Here is a 23,090-nt window from a genome sequence, read left to right on the forward strand (position 1 = left end):
CATTCACTGCCTCATGCGTGACAAAGGAAACTCACACACACATTATGAACACACTTTCATGAAGCAGACATGACTCCCGCCTTTCATCTTTCAATGCTCATTAATGTGATCATCGTCATGATCACTTTTTGCTCTCACTCTTGTTCGTTTTCCTCTGTGTGTCTCACCTTAATGAGCTGTAATCGGGTCAGAGGCGTTAAGGAATGTCCTGGTTATGCAAGAGTTCGGATCTGCCTCCAGGGATAGTCACAGAGGTTAAAAATGAGATGTGAGAAAGGAGGCTTGTCACACTCTGACAAAAAGTCAAGGGAGACAGAGAGAAGGTGAGAAATTGCATTAATAAATTTACATCAGATAAAAGCATCTTTAATTTTAATAACACCTATATACACAGCCAGTCTGAGCTTTAGCATTTAAAGTGGTGGATGACATGTAAACACTTAATAATATAGTTATACATAGTATACATAAATAAACACATAATTAAACAGACATTTACGATCTGAGAAACATACATTCACCAAAACAATAACGACACGTGTTACAACTCTAATTCTGGTTCAAGTTGTATTACAACACCAGTTCAACTCAGAACAATTTAGATAAATAACACAAAACCCCCTTTTTATACACGCTTCGTAAACATGAGTCACAAAAGTTTTACAATTCCACCAACAACACAATAATAATAGGGCTGTCAAATGATTAATCACGATTAATCACATCCAAAATAAAAGTTTTGTTTACATAATATATGTATGTGTACAGGGTACATTTATTATGTATATATAAATACACACACATAAATTATATATTTAGAAAATATTTACATGTATATACATTTATATATTTATATTCTCATATTTTATATTATATATAAATATATTTAATATATAAACATAACATATTCTTCTTAAATATATACATGCATGTGTGTGTATTTATATATACATAATAAATATACACAGTATACACACATATATTATGTAAACAAAACTTTTATTTTGGATGTGATTAATCGTGATTAATCATTTGACAGCCCTAAATAATAATAATAAAAAAGAATACATATCACATAAAAATAAAAATGTATATAATACATAGCCCATTAAAGGGATACTCTACCCCAAAATGCCATCAGACGTGCAATCTGGGTGAAGCGACGGCAACACTCTTTGTAAGCAAAGAAAATTTAGCTTTAGCCACGTGTATTTAGCTTTGATTTGAAAGAAAACAGCACATCCTTGTGGCACGGCTGATACAGAAGAGCATACGCAGCATACAGTGATAATGAGAGACACAGAGGAGACTGTTGACAAAGGAATTGTTGAATAAAGTCTGTTTTTTTCACTTACAAAGTGTGTTTCCGTCGCTTCATATAACCCAGATTGCACGTCTGATGGCAGATGGAGTATTCTGATGATGACTTTCATCAACTTTTATGGACCTTGAAACTGTTATTTATTTGGCAGTCTATGGGACAGTCACAGGCCTCCCAGTTTTCATCCACAATATCTTAAATTGTGTTCCGAAGACGAACGGAGCTTTTACGGGTTTGGAGCGACATGGGGCTAAGTGATTAATGACATAATTTTAATTTTGAGGTGGAGTATCCCTTTAAGTGAATTCTTGTGATCTCTGGGTGAAATCTCCTGAATCTTTCAATCATGCAGACAACTGCGTGTGAAATCCTTCTCAAAAGCGAACTAAATGAGTTTGGCCTTATCTTACCTTACCTTACCTATGTATTGTACTTAATTAAACTCGTTGCATATCACCCCTAAAATTTGATTTTAAGATTGCATGCGCAGCTAAGCAAAGGCATTATATGATTCATCTATACATGGGTTACACCCAAACTGCATATTGTGATTTTAATAAACAATACTACTTCTAATGCAAAAATATAAATAATGAAAAGGTCTGCTGCTGGAGGCTTGCCATTGGCTGTTGTATTTGAATAATTCATGAGGTAGGTCTATTCAAGGTTGGGAGTGTTTTTGATTGTCAGTAAGTCTTAAACATTATGATATTACAAGTCCCATGTGATAAATATGCCTGGTTAGATTATACTTTACTCATTTGTCACATTGATTTAAATGGGATAACCTTGGAAGACACAACATCTTTTACTTAGTAATTTATGAGAGAATTTGTGTTTTTGAATTATTTTAAATTAGAATTATTCTTTTTTAACTTTTTTTTTCGGTACCTTACTAGCAATCAAATAAAATAAGTAGAAAGTTAAAGCACTCATCTTGCTCTTGGTTTTTTGTTTGTATTCATTTATTTGAACATGTAATCAAGAACATTACCTGCCAAACATATTATTTTGTCAGTGCGGCTGACCTTGTAATTGAATAATGTTTTTTTGTCCTCCACAGGTTATGTAAGTCCAAAGGTGAGCGGCTCAAGATTCCTCTTTGTTCCCATATGTTTTGAATTCCTGATCACTTTCTGGAATTTTCCTTGTTACTGCAGCCCTATGCTGTGGGTAATTGGAGGATGGAATTAGAGATGACATTTCAGAATGAGTTTCAGTTGTACCATAATGTCACAGTATGAGGGAGGACAGGGAAACTGAGGAAAGGTTAAGAGATTAAACACAGAGCGACCAATCACTGCACTGCGGCTCGTTTCGTCAGCATCCAAGATACATCGAGATCCTTCAAACATGAGCTGACAAAATACTTGAGAGTCATTTGCAGAGAATGTCTTTTTAAAATAACTAAACTTTAATGATTAAAATTTTAGTAATAAATCTTTTATGACTTTTAAGATAAAAAAGCTGTAGTTTTAAGCATGTCAACACTTTTATGTATATTCAATTCATTTACTGTCATTATATTATGGACATACTGTATCAATAATATACTAGCCATCATTATATTGAGAGTGAGCAGAAGTAATACAGCTTCATTTGAAGGTGAAGATAGAAAGAATGGAATGAGAGCAGAAAGGACAGGAAAGAAAATCTGCTTGCCTGAAAAACAGCATTGCGTTCCTCTAATTCCCCTGAGAAACGGGAACTCCAGAGACCAGGGTGGGAGTGTGTGTTTGTGTGTGTGTGTGTGTGTGCAGGAAGAATGCTAACATGCAGAGAAAAAGCACATTAAAACAATTATTGGCAGACGTCAATGTTGTTCAACCTGTGTGTGTGTGTGGAGGAATGCAGGAACATGTTCTTTTCTTAAACACATGGCATTTCCTGCTTGTGTGTTTAAAAAATTCAGAGTAAAGGCATGCATTATTGTGATTAAAATTGCTATCTAAAACAACTTTCTTTCATTAGAAGGGAAAGGTCTGGTAAGATGGGTCACCTTTTTCACTTCCAAAGTGTCCAGTTGCTTTTGACTGAGAGATGTACATAAGAGTGAGTACATTTTCTATCTGTAAGGCAGAACAAGTTTTCTCTCGGAGCATCTTAGAGGACAGAAGATAGATCTTTACTCAAATAAACAATGATATAATATTTAGCTGTTACATTGTTTCATTGTCCAACAGTTGGTTAAAGCATGCCAGACGCTTCAGGGTAAGAGTTCATGACTAGTGATGATAGTAAGCTTGGCATCCAAATGTAGAAAATATTACTATTCTGAGGGAACACTGGCAAAGAGAATCTCACCTTTCAAAGAAAATGATGGATTTTCTTCTCAGTCATTTCAAGAGGTTACCTCAGTCTCACATAGTTAGGAAAACTGGAAGGAGGAGCAATATTTCATATTTCCCTGTAACCTTGACGGTTGGAATGTGGAAACTTGACGCCTTAGTCCAATAAAGGATCATTTTGCACACTTTCTTTTGTAGTCTATTAAGATTTTATCATTTATGTTTCTAAATATTAAAACAAATTTTGCAAATTATTTCACTACATTACAATATTAATTATTTTTGTTATGGCTGGTTTATGGATATCTATATATACACACAGCTATATGGTTTTAGAAATTAATACTTATTCAGCAAGGACATTAAATTGACTAAAGAAATGACAGGAAATCAATTTACATTACAAAAAAATCTAAAATAAACGCTGTTCTTCTGAACCATGTTCAACCTTAATAATGGTTTCCATAAAAATAAGCAAAAACAATTATTTTCAGCATTGATGAGAAATGTTTCTTGAGCAGCAAATCAGCATATGAGAATGTTTTCTGAAGGATCACTGAAGACTGGAGTGATGATGCTGAAAATTCAGCTTTACCATCACAGGAATAAATTACATTTTCAATATATATAAATAGAAAACGGTTACATTAAATTGTAATATTTCACAGTACTAACTTTTAATTGCATTTTTGATTAAATAAATGCAGTCTTGGTGCATTTCAAAAGCTATTAATAAAAGTCTTATTGACTTCAAACTTTTAAACATTTATATTAACCTATTAGAAGGTAAACAAACAAGATTCTTCATAAGTTTAATACAAAATGATCATTTATTTTTTTTCAGTATCTTGCCAGGCATGCCAATAATACATAAGTAGTCCGACTGGACACAAGTGCAAACTTTTATAAGCACAACTGGTAAAAAAAAAAAAAAAAAAAAAAAACTAAATTAATATTACAATTTATTTTCTCATATTAATCATAAAATACCACAACTGTAGAAAAATACCTTTTTTACATTCTTTTTTTAAAATAAAAAATATACAATTATCAAAGCCTTTTGTTTTGTTGTGCTCTGTTCTTCTGAAAATGCAAACATCTCCCACAACTGTCCCAGAAGACTTTGAGTGGCCCTCTGTCATAAGCCCCACTCCATCACTGACGACTTGGAAAATTTACCTCTCGATACCCATGATGCATTACCAGACACACAAAAAATAACATACAGAATATATTACAAAAAGGCAAAAATACCTCTTGAAAACAACAACAACGGTACAAGACATTTGTGCAATTATAGCAAACTTGTTATGAATAAGAAACAGTGGTACAGAAACGGTGAGAGAAATCAAACAAACAGTGGCTTGTGGGTATGAATGACCATGTTGAACTACTTAAAATGTGCTTGTTGGGAGATTTAGTACAAATTTATTCCCACCGAAAGTGCTAGAACAAAAGTAGTCTCTGTGAATCACTTCATTAAAATGCAGGTCCCACTTCTAAAGAAGCAGAATGATGTCAAATCTACAGTTTGAGGAAAGAAGCAGTGTCAGTTATTTATAATATTTTATAATATGTTGGTCCAGTGAAGCGCAATGATGAATAAAACTTCAGTCAATTTATCAGAGCTTTCCATTTCCTTCCTACAATGCAGCAGGCACTTCCTGGGGAGACTCCGACTTGAGTTTTGGACCAAGTACAGACAGCAGAGAAGGTTCAATCCACTCTAAAAGTATAAACAATCCACTGCGGTGCGTTGAGTTAAGAACCTTGACCAAGAGCTTCAGAATGCTTTATTAAGGGGCTTAAAAAAAATAATCTCATTCAGATCTGTTGTAGACACACGCGCACACCTCTGTGGCCATAAGGGAGGTCAACTCGCATTCACAGACCAGGACGGCTACGTATCCCACACAAGACGACACAGACTTCACACGCACATACAGTCAACCGCCGCTGTCCACTCCAAAGTAGGCCACACCAGACTGGCAGGTCGTTAACACAGAGGCCCTCCAATTGGGCAATCATGTCCGTTGCTTAACAGATGAGTTCTTGTTGTATCTCGGGACGAGGTGGGAATGGTTCTGTGAAACTGAAAGTGTCCCGACCCGTCTTCAGCTCCCCCTGGCCCGGCCAGATGGGATATGAAGGGATGACGACAAGTTCTGGGGAAGGGACAGGACTTTCAGACTCCGATTCGGATTGGCTGGCTTCTTGCTCATCTAGAGGGGCTTCCACAGCGTGGTGATGAGAGTCGACCCTCAACCAGGGATGAGTTAAACACTGCTCCACTGTTGCTCGTTTTCTGGAGAGAGAAAAAAAATAACCTGTTAAACATGATTTATTTTTATTTTTTGTTAAATGTGCATATGATGCAACATCTTTTATATCAGATTGTACAACATGCATCTCAGAACTGGTCACAACCGAGAGTGTTGATAAGTCATTCTCATATTGGCACACAAAATGATGATACTGCAAACTATAAAGAAAAACAAGTGTTTTAAATAAAATAAATTCATGCATAATTTTCAAATAATAGGTCGGGTTATTGTATTTAAATTAAAACAGGAAAAAGATAGAAAAATACTGTTTCGGTGAATTAATAAAATAAAATAAAAAATACCTATTTATTCTATTTTATATTGTCATTCACAAAAAAAAAAAAAAAAAAGACAGGTGTAAAATATATAAAAAAAATAATCCAAATAACAATAATAAAAATAAAAATAATAATAATAATAATAATAATAATAATAATAATAATAATAAATCATCAACAAGTAAACAATATCTTGAAAATAACTTTTAATTTTATAATAATAATAATATAATAATAATTTTTTTTTAAATTAGTTTTAATAAAAATAATAATAATAATAATAATAATAATAATAAACATACTTTGCTCATTAAGTGAGCAAAGACAGCAAAATTGGCCTGTGGTAAAGAATTACAAAATGTGAGAAAATGTTAAGAGAGTGTGCTTTTTTGTGCAGTGATGCACTACAGTTCTCATCAGCATTTGGTTTCTCCACCAAATGAAAGACTCTCAAACTCTCATTTAGTTTCCCAGATTTTTCCTTCCCCAATTACTCAAATTCAGAAGAATTTTTCCACATTGCTTTAAGCTATTATTCTTGCTCTCCTGCTTTTTCAGTGGTGATGATCTGCAAGCATTAAGTTTTATAGAGTGCAGATTATAGTCCTGCTTTAGAGATCCTGCTACTATCAGTCCACATATAGCAGTGACGATGGCAGGACTGGATTTCCATTTGTTACAGCAGCAGACCCAAAAAGTCTTTCACCATTCATCAGAAACAGCAAAAGAGCCCAGGGATGTGGGAACAATAGGACTGCAAGGATCATTTCACTGCAAATTCAAGACCCAGGGTCCATTACATTTTAATGAGAGATTCAAGTGTAAGATTACATGTCTGGAGCAGAGCCAACTGATGCCACTCCATCAATCATGCTATGCAAGTTTGCCTAAACAAAACTGGAGTGTCACAATGTCATTTCACATCCACACTCACTATTAACAGCCAACTATCCCCTACCTAGGGTTTTTGATGAGCAGTGACTGGATGAAATCCACAGCGAGGTCAGAGATACCCTGAAAGACATCCTGAGAGTAGTCCACATTGACCTGGGAGACGTTCAGGAAGGTCTCCTGCTTTTCTTCTCCCAGAAAAGGTGACTCGCCAGTGAGCATCACGTAAATCAGAACCCCAATGCTCCTGTAGGGGAGAAGCAGCAACACAGATCAGTACGGCAGAAAAAACATGTCTTCAAATGTGACATTTTATCACATGATAAGCTAAAACAAGAAAAAAAAAGTTTTCAAAGTCTCCAGCATGGTCTGACTGGTTTTGGATTTGTGGCATTTCTTAGAGTCGGGATTAGAAATGTAACAAGACACTTCACAAGTCATACAGGTTGTAAAGTTTAATACTTAAAGCCAGCATGAAATGGAAATCAAACCTATATTCTAAATACATGCTATAGATCTTAGTGTGAACAATTCATTGTGCATATATATTTATATTATTTTTTACATTGTATTTATTACTCAGTTTCATAACTTTCTACAATTGGTACATCGCTACTTCCGTTACATCACAACTTCAAACTACAGCAAGAATCTTTAGTTTTGCCCATACTTGGGTTTAGAGGTTTGTTCTAAATCCTTAATCATGAACAAAAGTAATAGTGATCGTCTTAGTGAGCGCCACTAATAAAAGTGAAAATATGAAGGACAGGGAACTGTGTGTTGCTTTAAAGAATGATGTGGGGAAAAAGGGACAATGAGCGTGACAACCACCTTTTGTGTCAAATAAAAGGAGTAAGAACTTTCTAGGCAATGTTCTAGATAAACTGATTGCACATGCTGACTTTTTACCATGCAGATAAACACTGGCATTTATTGAACGACTAGATTACAGAAATGCATAGTGCAAATTGTATCTGTTGTTATAGTTATCCAGATGTTGCCACAATGATAAATGACCTATATAACACACCTCATATGAGTGTCAAATACCACAAACTCTCTCTCACACACACACACGTCTGGACTCTGGACACTCAAAGAGTTCAACTCACCACATGTCAGTAGCTGTGCTGATGGGCTCATAGTCCAGGACTTCAGGAGCTGAAGGAAAGAGAGAAACAAATGTCTCATTACACTTCACAACACAGCTACATAGAAAAAACACCCACACAACAGTTTTTAGTTTCTCAGCAGTCTGATGCAAGTGTTCGAAAACAATCAATGATACTGATTTCTGCAGATTTTTTATGACTGAGGGAGTCACAACCAAGTCAAGAGTCATGTGAAGTTTCATTAGTCTTACACAAGCTTTTGTTTTACCCCTCCTCTCCACTATACTGAGGTGAAAAGTCTACACATATATTTTTGCAGCAGTAATGTTGTGCACGGAAGATTTTGAGGTTTGCAAATGAAGAAGGTCCGACTCACCCACATACTCGGGAGTGCCCAGGATCTCCCGTAACTCTGACACACTGTCCACCCGCCGAGATAAGCCAAAGTCGACAATACGGATGTCACCCAGTGGCTTGGCACTCGTCAACAGGATGTTCTGAGGCTGGAGATGACATTACAGGTGTGAGAGAAAGGAAACATTGAATTACAGAGCAGAACCTGTTTCCCCAATAATAATAATAAAACATTTACATTTATTGGTACTTATATTTCATTTACTTTTTAACAATTTAATAGTTGCATGTAAAAAATACCCTTCTTTAAATGCCCCATTAACCATTTATCAAACGGTTTCCACAAAGCGTGGACACTAAGTTCTCTAAAATCAAACGCTTTCATTCAGTCTAACATCCCGAGGCATAAAACTAGCACGTGTGATGCAATTAGACTGAAGCACTTGGCGTTATTACAACAGAGCGTATAATCAGGTCTGGTTAATTGTTTTAAGCATACTATTAAAAGTCATTCAGTCCCATTACTTTTGTAAATGCTATCTGACTTTTTTGCTAACCTACACCTCATGTTGTTACGCAATAAATGTTAAACCAAAAAATAAATAAATCTAGGGTGTACTATAACCCAAAACAGAACAGGGGGAAACTATTTGTAGTTCCTTTCTTTGTTACGCCCACATACACCGACATAAAACAGCAATTTAATCAGTTACAGTGGACATTAATGCATTTGAATTCACACACATACACCAGGCGTCATACATCTCAGGCGTCTTAGCCCTCAAGTAAGTTTCTGGCATATTTGTTGCAACAAAACTGTTCTGATTCAATCCCACACTGCCGAGAATGGTCAAAAAGGTGTTTGAGACGTTACAGGCCTCTGGCTGAATCATCATCACTATGATGTACATGCACACGAACATGAACATACAAACAGTACACTCACCTTAAGGTCCAAATGAACTACGTTGTTTTGATGGAGACAGGCCACGCCCATCAGAATCTGCCTGGCCAATCTGATGACGTCTTTCTCTGTGAAGGCCTCGTCGTTATCAGCAACACACTGGTTAAAAATTTCACCTCCGGCAGCACTGAAAGAGAGAAAAAAATAGATGGCTACAATATAGATCTCAAATTATGTTCACACCTATTACACGGCCCACTTGATGGTTCAAAGCTGTGTTATATTGTTTAAAAAGTCCTATTAAATACATCGATGATAAGAGACATCCAAAAAGACACAAACACACCCTCAACCATCCAAGAATAACAGTTTCAGAGATGAGGGTGAGGTGCGTTTCATTGTCCCATCTGATATTAGTATTTAAGCCACATCAAGCATATAATAAGCTAAAAACAATAACTCAAAAATTACCAAGAAATCTACAGTACACCACCCACATGTGTGGAGTCGTTTGAACACTACACCAGGTGTTTGCACTCATTTCCACACATTATAATTGGCCCTCTCCAACAAGACAGCTAATTATTAAATTAGAGGAGACTTCTGGCTACCGACGGATGGGGAACTTCATCCATGCATAATCGTAGCAGGAGTTACCAAGAGGATTTGCAGGCAGATACTCCTTTGGGATATGAAAGATTGTGAAAATCAGGGCCATGTGTAGTGGCTTTTGGGCCGCACACACACGCCCTATCCAATAGACACTCATGCACATGCTTTTCATCTACAGTGGAGAGTCTGTATGGATGTGTGTGTGTGTGTGTGTGTTACATAACAGTTGAATCCAGCTGTATAAATAGGGGATTCTGGGTATCGCTTATCAGATGAGCAACTTGAAGCTTATAAAGAATTGCACTGGGATATTGGGAACCTTTTGCCGGCCCTTTTAATCAAACATATCACAACAACTCAAGCCCTTCACTCTAATGGAATAAACCCTTCACTCTCAATTCCCCCGAAGTGACCGTCTTCTAAAGTAACAGCAGCTAAATGAACCCCAAAGAGGTCTGTTAATGCTCACACATGTGCAGGGTCAGGTCCTCAGCCTTTTATGTTTTGGTTGCGTGTGAGAGAAAATCTGAAGAATCTACTGTATAAAGTGGTTCCATGGACCACCAAGAGCACATTTCCCCTCTCACGAGAAGACTAGAGTGAGTACTCAGACTTAAAGAGTCCTGCAAAAGATGAAGAATGCTCTCCAAAGGCAATCCATCTAGAAACCAGCAACTCTGAGAAACACATGTTGTCAATAGCAATTTACTTCCACAAATTTAGTACAGCTTGCATCAAAACTGCTTTCACACCAAACAAATGGTAACCAGCTCAAACAAATTCAGATCCACACCCAAAGCTCTAGTGAGAAATCTCAATTAGTTTTGTAACAGGAATATAAAAACAATATAATTTTTAGTACCAATACCAGATTCACCAAAAAAATAAGGGATTTTAAGATTGATATTCCTTAAAATCCCTTAATTTACAGCCCATCTGCTTTAAGATGATCCCAAAATCCCTACAGCAAATGAACCGTGTGCTCAGTCTTATAAAAACTTTGAAAGTTCATTCGTGCCAGATGTCTTGTCTCTCTGGCTTTATTTTGGGGTATTAGAGGTGTGCTGAACCAGAGGCAGTTGGACACTGTACATCTGCATCAGTCAAAAGGATTTAAAGCCATTGAAAGGTCCATTTCAGAGACTTCTGAGGGCGTTTGATCAAGCAGATGAGAAAAACAGCAAAGCATGATGAAGATGAAGACTTATGACAGAGAGACTTACATAAAAGCTTTTCTAGAAAGATAAATGGCAAACTCTGAGCAAGGGAGGGCTTTTGTTTTGTTTAAAGAATGAAACAGATCACTCAATTTTTTTTTCCAAAGAACATCCCTTGTGTGTGATAAACTCTGCTATGGTGTTGTGAGTGGTTGCTAGTGTGTTTTTATAGCCCAAAACAAAAGAGATCACCCTAAAATCTCGATTAGATCCTTCAATGTAAATGCAGACTGCTTGAAAGTATGAATCATAGGTTTGAGTTGAAAACTCTCTAACCTATAGTTAGGCCTGTTACTTGATCTGACCCATTTTAAATTTACCAGCCAGTCCCAAAACATCCTAAAATAATCTCATTTTACATCAAACATACGTACATGTGGTTTTTGAAAAAGTGGCTATTGTGTTTATGTAATAGTCGATGCTGGTGTTTCGCCACAAATTGGTGTGGGGTGTCTGTTTGGTAAGTGTAATTATGAGCTTTCCTATTCTCAGTCTTACAATAGCTAGGGTTTTAACTTTTGCGAGAATTCAGTTTGTTCCTGACAACAGAGGATGTGGTGATGCGTTGCACATGCAAGCGTACGTCGCAGCTCTGCTTTAAGAAGAAAAGCCACAGGAAACGGAAACTGAAAGTCTCTTTCTGTCTGTGTCTCTTCGGTTTAACTGGTTTTTACTGCTATATCTGCCCAAAACAAGTTTAAGGATTTAACTAACAACAGAAAACCAGAGTAAAATGAACTGGATGCATAGTTCCTTACCAAACCAGACAGACTGTTCTAACACGAAAGCAGACACAGGAATAACAAACATGCAAAAAAAATTATTTTTTATACAATTTTTTTTTTAAATATGATCGATCATTTATTCATATAAAATATAAGACTTGTATATCTACATATGTTATGTGCAAACAGATCAACCAGACCATGACTTCACACAGACCATGACTGATGCAACTGAACTTGTACAACAATTGACGAAAAACGAGAAGTTACCTTCCTTATAAGGTAAACTTACTCCACAGGTTGTCTGCCCACATGCCGATGTGCGTGCTTACAAGCGTCAGATTGACATACAGCTGTCTCTTTAGAGGAAGTGGCTTAGCCATGTGGAGCAACTATTTGACTTTTTTTTGTTGAATGTTACCTTTCAGACTGAGTGATATAATCTACCTATTCTCAAAACCTCGGTCATCCAACCTCTCTTCACAGATCAACAGCCAATCTGTGCTGATATGCAGAATTTGCAATAAAACATTGTAGGGGAAAAACTAAATTCCTTTAACAAATTAAGCGGAAAAAATAAGGGAGATTTCAATTATAGATACACAGAGAGCTTACGAAATCATTTAAACTTAATGACCTGTCATTTCCTCGTCGTTAGTAAACGTCATCAGCTTCAGTTTTACTGGAAAACTAAAATAGTGTGATAATGCTTCAGCTAAAAATATACAGCAAGCAATTTTCTCAAATACGTGGTGAATACCAATGTTAAATAACAACTCACAAAAGTCAACATTTACAGCCCATGTTGTTCCATACCCATTTCACGTCTTTTTTTTTTTTTTTTTTACATAATTTCACACTTTTACATTTACCTTTTTAATTCAGAAATTTCAAAGAATGTCCTTGCTGCTCTTTTCCATTTAATTACAATGAATGGAGACTAGCTTTTGAGCTTTAAAAAGGACAAAAGTATGAAAACCCTTCATTTTGTGTTACACAATGAAAGCCATATGGATTTGGAACAACTTAAGGGTGAGCTACTTTTATTTGTGGCAAAACGTAGATGAGTAATGAAGTGAATTTAGGTCAACAATAATTTAAATAAAACTCATAGGTCCGAGTCAGGTCTGCTGAACGTTTTCAGTGATTCTTGAGATGTTCAGCAGAAAATGGCAAGGCAAAGTAAACAGGTCTGATATGATTTTGGCGAGGCTGCAGCGTGGTCAGAAAAAATGCATTCACTTTGCGGTGCTTTCTGAGAAGTGCTCGGAAGGACCAAACACTAGAACACCACATTCTCACTTGAGAATTTGTTTCTTTGATTTCTTTTTATGGTTATTGTATTGGAACATTCAGCTCACTCAGTTAAAAGAAGAACTAGTTCAACTGTGGTCTGTGGTAACATCCAGAAAGGTACAGACAAACAAGCTCCAAACACACACTTTCAAACAACAGCATTATGAAAGATTCCTGTTTTGATTTGCCCGCTGTGCCATTTCTTTGTGCCTGTAATTATAATCTTCAAAAGCCCTGGTGACTTGGAATAACAAAATTATGGTGCGCAATGTCCAAGTCATCATAAAACACTCCGCACTGCGCTTAGCTTTCACATTCAGGGAATGTCACTACATAACTGTGTGAGTGTGTGTCTTACCACTCTAAGACGAGGATGATCTCTGTGGTGGTCTCATAGACCTCGTGCAGTGCCACCACATAGGGATTCGCCTTGGCTGACTCCAGCACTGCGATCTCGTTCAGAATGTCGCCTCGGCAGTCCTGACCCTTCCGCCTTTTCCTCAAGAACTTCGCAGCATGCTCCTTGCCAGTAGTCTTCTCCACACACTTCTTCACTACTGCAAACTTGCCCCTGCGTGCACACAAACATACACACACGAGAGCGATTAAATAAACAGTTTGGGAAATGTTTGAGGAATGAAAATTAATCTCTCAAAATACAAGCATTTTGAGTAATGATATTCACATTGTACTATTAAACATGAGCTTTTATTACACAGCTGTCTGGAACAATTGGTTCTAATCAGGCATTTGCGGCATATTTAACATACAATACAAACTATCATACATACCTACCTACAAGAAATAAGAAATAAAGCCATTCGATTTTTAATAAAAATATTTGTATTAAATAGAAAATGTATTTGTATTAAACATTTTTAATACAGTAATAACAGGGTTTCATATATTAAATAGCAGGGGGTAGTGTTGCAGACTGATAAGACACTTGGCATTTTTGTAAATGCATCTTTGACACACACACACACACACACACACACACAGAATAAGCGTTCACCCAAAATATTTTTTAAATCACATGACATTAGAACATGAGTCATATGGACTAATTTTATTGTGCTTTTATCATATTTTTATGTTTTTTTTTGTAGCTTAACAGCCATGATCATCCATGAACTGCGACAATACAGCAAAAATCTTCAGAAGAAAAAGATTCTTCAAAAATCCTTTTTTTTTTTTTTTTTTTTTTAACTTAAAAAAAACAGCATATAATTTTGGAATGGAATAAGGTAGTGACAAATAACGGGTGAACAACTCCTTTAATAACTTTTTTCTACATGCACAGTAAGAATTGACTTCATAGTTGTCATCATTTTTAGATGAACTGTGAACATCTTTGTATTCATTCTTACCCCGTCAATTTCACACTGGTTATGATTATTCCCTCCCTCTATTCTTCGATTACAAGAAGAGCCTGACACCCAAATGATAAGAATGACAGTTGGAGCCATCTGAGGCTGCTCACACACACACACACACACACAGGCTCATTCACACTGATTTCCTGCCACCTCCCTCATCTGACCTCCCACGCCTCATCTATCAGTCAAAAGACACACAGGGCACTGCATACACACAAAGAACGGGACTGTCAACGTGGACATTCTCTTGTTTGACAGTGAGAGGGACAAATGGCTCTAAACCACACCCCCTCTTCAGGCCATCTCATAAAGAGACACCAGTTTGTGTGTGTGGTAGAGACCACAACAGACAGACCACCCACTCTTCCAACACTCCTCCATTGAGAGCCAATGGTGTCCACTCCTCCCACCGTCTAGTTCAGCCAATAACCAAACGTGACACTTACTAACTAAATATATATATATATATGCAGGGGAGGGAACAATCGTTGTAGAAAACACTTCATGGATTTATAAATTGAAAAATTTTGGCCAACTTTGCTGTAAGAAAAAGACTACTTTAATATGTATCTACTAAAGATGTGACATACGATTTTGCCACAGAACATTACATTTTAAAAAATATGGGGGTTTTAAAAAACTTTTGTTGTTGAGTCTTGGTGTTAACAATTCCCATGATTGAAAACCATTGAAAAGTCCCTGAAAATTTCCAAGGAAGCAAGCCAAAATGCATCAATTGCCTGTGTTGGTGTAGTTTTCCTGCTAAACGTGAGTGTGGTTGGCAGAGAGCGAGCACGTTCCAGCGTCTGCGCTCAGAACACAGAGTTTACATGGAGTACAAGAATCACATGAAATGATGCCAACTCTCAGAACAGCCCAGTTGTTCAGTACGTGAGGAAATTATCCTGCACAAAAAAAAAAAAAAAAAAAAAGTGTTTTGACTAGTGCAGACATTAAAGTTTACGATGTCTGAATTGCAAAAACACCCATAAAGTGCTGGATTGGGAGGTGACAAGGTCAAAGGGCACTGCATTAGTTGCCATAATTCTGCCAACCTCACATTTCTCCTGCCCTCTTCTCAAAAGTGTGAACAGAGCAGGTTTGAAAGGTCATGTTTGGAAAGAAGAAAAAAAAAATTTATACTGATGTTATCATAAATACTCACATACACAAACACTTCATTTTACAAAATTACATTTTTGTTCAAACCAATAACACTCAGCAATGAATGAGAAATCAATAAGATACCACAATACTTTGAAATACCAATGAACACGGTCAGCCTCAATCTAAAACAATGAACCGCAAAAAGAGGGCAGGAAATGTACATTCATCTTTGGAGATGACCCAGATACTGTGGTGGTTACTTCCTGTGAAAAAAATAAAAAATTCACACTGTCTTCTTTCACTGTCTGTCTCAATCTCTCAGTTTCATTCTCATGGCCAGATGGTAGAAACGTGTTCACTTTGAGAGTCAAAGAATGGATAAACATTTAAAAGACCAAAAGCATGCACGTGTGCACAAACACACATAAACAAGTCCATTTAGACAAAGATATATAATCTCAATCCGTTATTAAAGGGAAATCGTACAACCCCATTATTAAGCGAAGGACTGAATCACATGCACAGCTGGCCTGTCTGCTACTGGTAGGGCAGAAGGCTCAGTCAGCAACCCAGAATTTTGCAGTAAAACATTCCTCACACAGACCACCTCGGATAGAAGATCACTGAAATCTCAGTTGAACTCATGAACTTTATTGGCTTCCTCTGGATAAGTGTAGATTACCAAAACAGTCACACAGCAAGAGAAAAAAAAAAAAAAAGTGTAGAGTTTCATAAAAAAAAAAAAAAAAACACATGAAGTCAATGGAAAGCTTGTGAAAAGGTGGAGCTAGAACTGATGATGTTGTATATGAAGGTATCTGTGGATGTAGTTCCTCAAATAGATTTTGGTGCATGATCAGAGGTAAGATTTTTAAGGTTGGGGTTAAACTCATTTTTACATACTCTAGAGAAGCTCCAAAGATGATATGCTTAAAAATACCCTCTAATCTCACTGAATTGGGACACAACTTGTAAGGACTTAAATGAACTAGGACATCCTCTACACTGTACGTCAGGTAACCAACTCTGCAGATCTTCAAGGGGAACGGACACAAATTTATTTGGTAGATTACATGCACTTTGTTCTCTCACAGTGTCCATTTCTGCACCAGTGACGAGTGACAACTTTTGGTACTCAAAACATTAATGAGAACAAGAACTTTTGTTATAAATCCAAAGAATTGAAAAATAAGGGGAAGAAAAAAAAACTGGAAATGGAAACAGAACTAAACACAACTGATAACTAAACTGATCTTTCATCAACTAAACAAACAAGTTGTCTAGGAACAAACTTTGGATTTGATCTTGCTGAATAATACAGAAATTGCTGTAGGGGCTGTGTGTCAAATGAATGGAGTGCTGACAACAGGCCCAGATGGTTTGGTCATTCACTAAGACGAGAGTATTCTAGCACACACACAAACGAAACATACATTTTACAGTTTACGTTGTAGTGCTCTGTGTTTGAATGCAAGTGTGTGTACATGGTAGAGGAAAAATCTAAGCCAACGAGTATGCTATGGTCATCTGGAGAGCTAAAGAATGATTTTAAAAGGTGACCAACCACCAAAAAAAGATTTTTGTTGAACTCAGAGGAAATCACAAGACAAGTTGGCCCACTCAGCTTACTGTGAACATCTCTGCTGCAAAGCTACTTTAAAGGGTTCATATGATGCTGCAAAAAAGAACATTATTTTGTGTGTCTGGTGTAATGAAATGTGTTTATGCGGTTTACGGTATTTTCAACATACTGTACATTATTGTTTCTCCTCTATGCCCTGCCTTCTGAAACGCATCGATTTTCACAAGGATCATCGTTCTGAAAAGCGAGGTGTGCTCTGGGATTGGTCGAATGCCTCAAGCGTGTGACGAAAAATGTTACACCTCTTAACATATTGTGATGCCTTGTCCGGTCGGAGTGATGAGACAAACATAAAACCCATTATAAATGTGATAAACATGATTTCTAGTCGTGTCTTCTTTTGGAAGGCAAAAACAAAGTTTTGCTTTCACAGTGAAACACACAGCGTATACGACATGGCGGCGGCAGCAACAACAATACTACAACGAGAAAAAAAGGTACACCTATCTTTGCATGAACATCTGGGCGGCGTTCTGCAAATCTTCCCACATAGTGACATAGATGTGTGGGGGCGTGTTAGAACAAGCTGTTTCAGGGGGGTGTGGACGAGTCTCAGCTTTTATAAAGAATATCTCTTTGGATTTGAGACTTTAGTCTTTGCAACTTTACAGATCTTCTTTATTCACCAAGAGCTTGTAACACTCCAAAGAGAAAGGAAAATTTGAAATCGCATCATATGACCCCTTTAACAAGAAGTTGATATATGATAAAAGAAAAAAGGGATGAAATCAGATTAGGTTATGCTGAAAGAATGCAAGAAATTTGTGTGACTGTCTCCCTCTGCCTACCCAGTCTCCACATCAACATCTGCATTCCTCCATTCCTCATTCAATTCACCACTATGGTAAGCAAATCAGATAGGCTGCATTATAAAAATAACAGCTTGCCTTGTGACTCATGCCTGTGGACTTTGTGCGCTTTAATTACAGGAAAAAACTTGTTAGGATTCTAAGGCATGAGTAAATGGTGCCATCTCACACGGAGCGGGGCAAAAAGTTTCAGAGAGAACCAAATGCAGACTAAATCCAGTCCAAATCGAGACATTTTACAACCCAATCCACAAATTACCCATCAAATTGGGTTAAATGATGCGGAAAGGCAATGAAAATTAAAATCCAGAAACTTGGAAAACAAAATTCACCTAAAGGCAGCAGAAAACCGATAATGCAATTGTCAACAAGCACAGCATGAATGTTTAAATGAACACATCTGCCCAAGAGAAAACAAGTTACAGTGGTCAAATGATATGGTCTTGTCTATAATTAGTCAGTGGAGCATTAGAGAACAATGTCAGGACAAGCAGTGCTATATCCATCACACATTGGTCCATGCGGCTCTTAATTAACATGTTTTAAATTCTCTGTTTACTTGTTCAGAACACACACTGAGAGGATCCAAGTCTGGTTTTCAGGTACAAGGGGCCCTTGGAAAACGCCAAGAAGAATGTAAGGTGGTTCACCTTTGATCGATTCATCCCGGTGAACTGAATCCATTCACTAAAACGATTCCTTAAGATTTGTTCAGCGTCCTTTTTCTGCATGCTACCAAAAGATGGCGACAAGCCAATCTGGCTGTAATAATCGAGTCACTGAGTCTTTTACTCAACTGATTCGTTCAAGCACAAAACAAGTCTGACTATCCTACAAAACTAGGCTCATAAGCATTTCCCTCACAAATAACAATAAGAGATGTCAGTTTTTCATCTGTGGTGCTTGCATCAAGCCATGCTGTAAAAAACAACAATAATCTAAATAACCTATTTTATGTCAATAATTTTTTCTTTATTCAGAAGAGACTCAAAACACTTGCTCGTGGTCGTCCAGAGGGACCAACCATTGAAATACTTCCTCCAAGCAGACACAGGAACGCTCTATTGTCAATATTTGAAGGAAGGAAAGCTACTAAAGTGCTTCACAGAACTTGTGAATGAAAATCTGAGTCAATGCATAGAAGTGAACGGCAACGAATTAACACATTGGTTTAGGAACGATACACTATTCACCTGATTGCAGGTGAAACACTACTAATTCACCCGACTGCAACGGAACTAAGCGAATCAGAGAACGGTCCCATTATAGTAAACGCAAAGGTGCACAGGTGTGCGATTAACAGAGAGTTTCGTTTATTTTATGCAAGTTAGTTCGTTTGCAGTATTGGCAAGCTGCAATAAGGGCTTAAATCTATCTAGCTGATCCTCTTATTACACGTGCGGGAGCCAAACACATCTCTTTTGGCTTCCAGCTGGCGGTGATTCACTCCCTCAATTCATTCTCACGCAGGTTCTCAAGTTTATGAAACTGCCTGCGGGCATATGACTACATTTATTGTACACATTGTAATCTTTTAAACGCGCCAATTTGTCCATGCAGTAGATAATCTGCAGTGTTTTACCTGCCAAGCTCTTTGCCGACCAGGTCATAGTTGTTCTTGAAGGGGTCGGTCCTTATCCGCGTGCGAATCTTTGTGACCACTCCGTTCCTGTTCATCATTGTGCTGTTACAGACCTGCTGCAGGATAATGCCGTTCTCCGGAGCACTGAGTAGAAATATTAAAGTTTAGTCCATCAGCTCTCTATCATAGAGTGCTGTTCAACCCAATTGTGTTGGGAAAAAATATATATATATGATGCTTAGTTAAATTAACTGCTGCACGGGAAAAATTAAAAAAAACAAAATATCTACCACCACAAGTTTATCACAGCGTTTAAAGCGGTGCAAAGGTTCTAAAACTATTTAATGGCTTCCAAAGAAACTCACAGAACGTGTTAAGAAACGCGATAGATATGCCCACGTCCAAGCAGCGGTAACTCAGCTTGAGATTGCGGACAAACATTCCCAAGCACAAGGCTCATTACAAACACCGCCCCTTAAAGAGGTGGCCAATAGGAGTGTAGAGCTCTCGAAGGAGGCGGAGTTATAGAATGGTAATTGGCAACTCATCTATAGGATGCAAGTTAAACTGTCAGTGATCAGATAAAAAGTCCTCCAAAACAAACTTTGTGCTACAATGAAAGCACAAATCTGGAAAATATACAAACATATTTTTTTTTGTTATTTTTATTTATTTATTTTTGTATATTGTAAATACAAACCATAATCCAAAATATGTTATTTCAGCAATAATATATTGTGAAATTTTAAGGTTTCAAAAACATACATTTTGAGAGAAAAAATAATTATTTCAAACACGCTATTTACAACATTTAATCATATGTCTGTTGATTCCTTGTTGTCACTGGCAACCAAACAGACAGTGCCCTACCTTGACGTGCCTCATACTTTGCTAAATCATATTTCACACACACACACACACACACACACACACACACACACACACACACACACACACACACACACACACACACACACACACACACACACACACACACACACACACACACACACACACACCTTTAATATGAAGCAGAGTGAATGTGGCAACATCAATTACACTCATGGGTGTTAGACTGCAGTGTACCAAATAACAAGCAAGTCACCTTGAAACAGAGGGGGTGAAAGTATGAAACCAAAAACAGAGATTAGTGGCAGACAGGCAGTGAGAGAGGGTGTGTTCTGAAGTCAGCTGCAATGACAGGAATCCTGACACTCATTAGGTAATTGTTTTTGCATATCCCAGTACTGTGTGTGTGCGTAGTAAATGACTTTAAAAAACAGTTTTGGTATCCAGGTGATGCAGAGCTGACTAGACAGGTGTTGATAGATCTCTAGATTCTTCAAACCATAAATGTGTAATCAGTTTAACACCAAAGAGCCAAGTGTCGATGTGACAGCAAAAATAGGAGTGAGAGAGAGGCGGATGAAATGGAAAGAAGATTGAGTTTAATGAGAAAAGGGCATTCGAGCATTCGTCTCATCTCTCTGGCTTATGTAAGACTGTTTTTCTTGACCTAAAGTGGTTACTTAAAGTGTTAGGGAATGAGAAGCTCTCCCAAGTCTTTCTTTGTTTAACATGTCTAAACATCCTTAAAATAAGATAAACCTACTTGAGAAGTGAAGTTGTGTAAGATGATGAGGTCATTTTCAGGGAATATACAAATTGAATTTAGTTTATTATTCTTACCCAGTTCAGAAATTGTTTGGCTGTAGATGTGAGCGGAGTAAAGATGTGGGTCCTGTGCACAGACCTCCTTGCTAAATCTGACTGCTTAATAGTTAAACTCTGAGCAATGTTTGCTGGCAGATGTCTGATGGAATCTCAGCTGCTTTGTTTTGCTCTACAGGACCAATGTACCTTGACTGAGCATTTGCTCTCTCTCTCTCTCTCTCTCTCTTCACTGCTTTGGCAAAACAGGGAGCTGCTGGTTGCTGTCCATTCGTGTGTGTGTGCTCATTAGTTTGAAAGGTCAAAAGGGGACATGCAACTGTGATGTCTGAACTAAGCAAACACCTTTTGTCATGCATGCGTGCGTCTGTTTGTGGATGCCAGGCTGTGTGATGCTATATGACGTCAAGGCCTGATGTAGCAATAGCATTGAGGAAGGCGAGGAACAGGCCTAGCGTTTTTCAATTAATCCATTGGCTGGAGCACATACAAACAAAGGAACAGAAAACGGAAGAAATCAGGATGAGAAAGAATTGTGGTTTAATCGGCATTGCTCAGTCATGAGATTAAGCATGTGTTGGGGAAAAATAATTTTGCTTTAATAATGATCATGTTCTCTAGCATGATTTGAGAATGATCCATCTTGTGATTTAATAGAACCAAAAACATCTGATCATCTGTACAAAGACTTCACATGATCGATGTCACAAATTCACTTACAAATGAACTTATTCAATTAGTGATCAATAATCTTAAATAGAAATATACATATTAATATATATTACTGTAATAGTATTAATATTAATGTTAATATATTGACATGAACATTACTATTAATTATATTAATATAAAACTACTTATGTTTTATTTTATTCACTTTTTTTACAATTGTAAATAATACATTTTATACAAGTTGGAAAATAAATGAATAAATATATATTTTTTTAATTGTAAATTTTTTAAAAAGTTTTTAAATAAATAATTATTATATAAATATCATATAAATATTAATTATATATACATTAACATTAACATTCGTATTTATTTATTTATTTAAAAATGATTTAGCTTTGTTCTCCAGCATGATAAATATTAATAATAATTTATATTTTTTTTATGCTTTATAATATTAATATGTATGTATTTATTTGTTGTTTGTTCGCTTACTTGTTTCTTTAAACATTTTAAATCTTAAAGTTTATTTGCAGGTTTAAATTACATTTTGAAGCAAATCATTAATTCCCCAAAATTTGTATGCAATTTCATTTTCTACAGCTACACCTTCATGTACTTTTGCAGTGTCCAGTGTCCCTGCATTAAAAGAGGTAACCACAAAAGCCTACTGTTTAAAGCCAACCTACACCCCTGCTACACACACACACACACACACACACACAGAAGCTTTCACTTAAACTGTTTCACAAGGGTGACACTAAACCGTTTGCTTTAGTTAGTAAATGAGTGTGCAAACACAGCTTCAATTCAAGTTATTAAAATGTAATACTGCCAGTAAAAAGTAGTATTTAATGGTCGATAGTCTGATCTAGAGGAAAGGCCAAATCTGTTTTTTTATTATTA

General features: G+C 36.8%; 1 protein-coding gene across 1 annotated transcript; it reads right to left on the reverse strand.

Moving 5' to 3' along the window:
• Positions 1–4,416: 4,416 nt before the first annotated feature.
• On the reverse strand, positions 4,417–20,343 carry LOC109055825 (serine/threonine-protein kinase 17A-like). The gene is made up of 8 exons (XM_042726658.1): positions 20,207–20,343; positions 19,842–19,985; positions 13,681–13,893; positions 9,515–9,659; positions 8,591–8,717; positions 8,215–8,263; positions 7,170–7,349; positions 4,417–5,914 (listed from the first exon to the last, which is right to left on the reverse strand). Exons 2-8 carry the CDS (start codon positions 19,937–19,939, stop codon positions 5,647–5,649), a joined length of 1,080 nt encoding a protein of 359 aa, XP_042582592.1. The 5' UTR covers positions 19,940–19,985; positions 20,207–20,343; the 3' UTR covers positions 4,417–5,646.
• Positions 20,344–23,090: the final 2,747 nt, after the last annotated feature.

This window comes from Cyprinus carpio, chromosome A3 (genome assembly GCF_018340385.1).
Source record: "Cyprinus carpio isolate SPL01 chromosome A3, ASM1834038v1, whole genome shotgun sequence".
Classification (NCBI taxonomy): domain Eukaryota; kingdom Metazoa; phylum Chordata; class Actinopteri; order Cypriniformes; family Cyprinidae; genus Cyprinus; species Cyprinus carpio.

Excerpts from the sequence above, each read along its gene's own strand:
- LOC109055825 (XM_042726658.1), bottom strand. The coding sequence starts at position 19,939 with ATGATGAACAGGAACGGAGTGGTCACAAAGATTCGCACGCGGATAAGG. Across the intron at positions 13,894-19,841 it reads GTCGGCAAAGAGCTTGGCAG|GGGCAAGTTTGCAGTAGTGA; the intron begins GTAAAACACTGC and ends GTGTGCACGCAG. Across the intron at positions 8,718-9,514 it reads TAGTTCATTTGGACCTTAAG|CCTCAGAACATCCTGTTGAC; the intron begins GTGAGTGTACTG and ends TGTCATCTCCAG.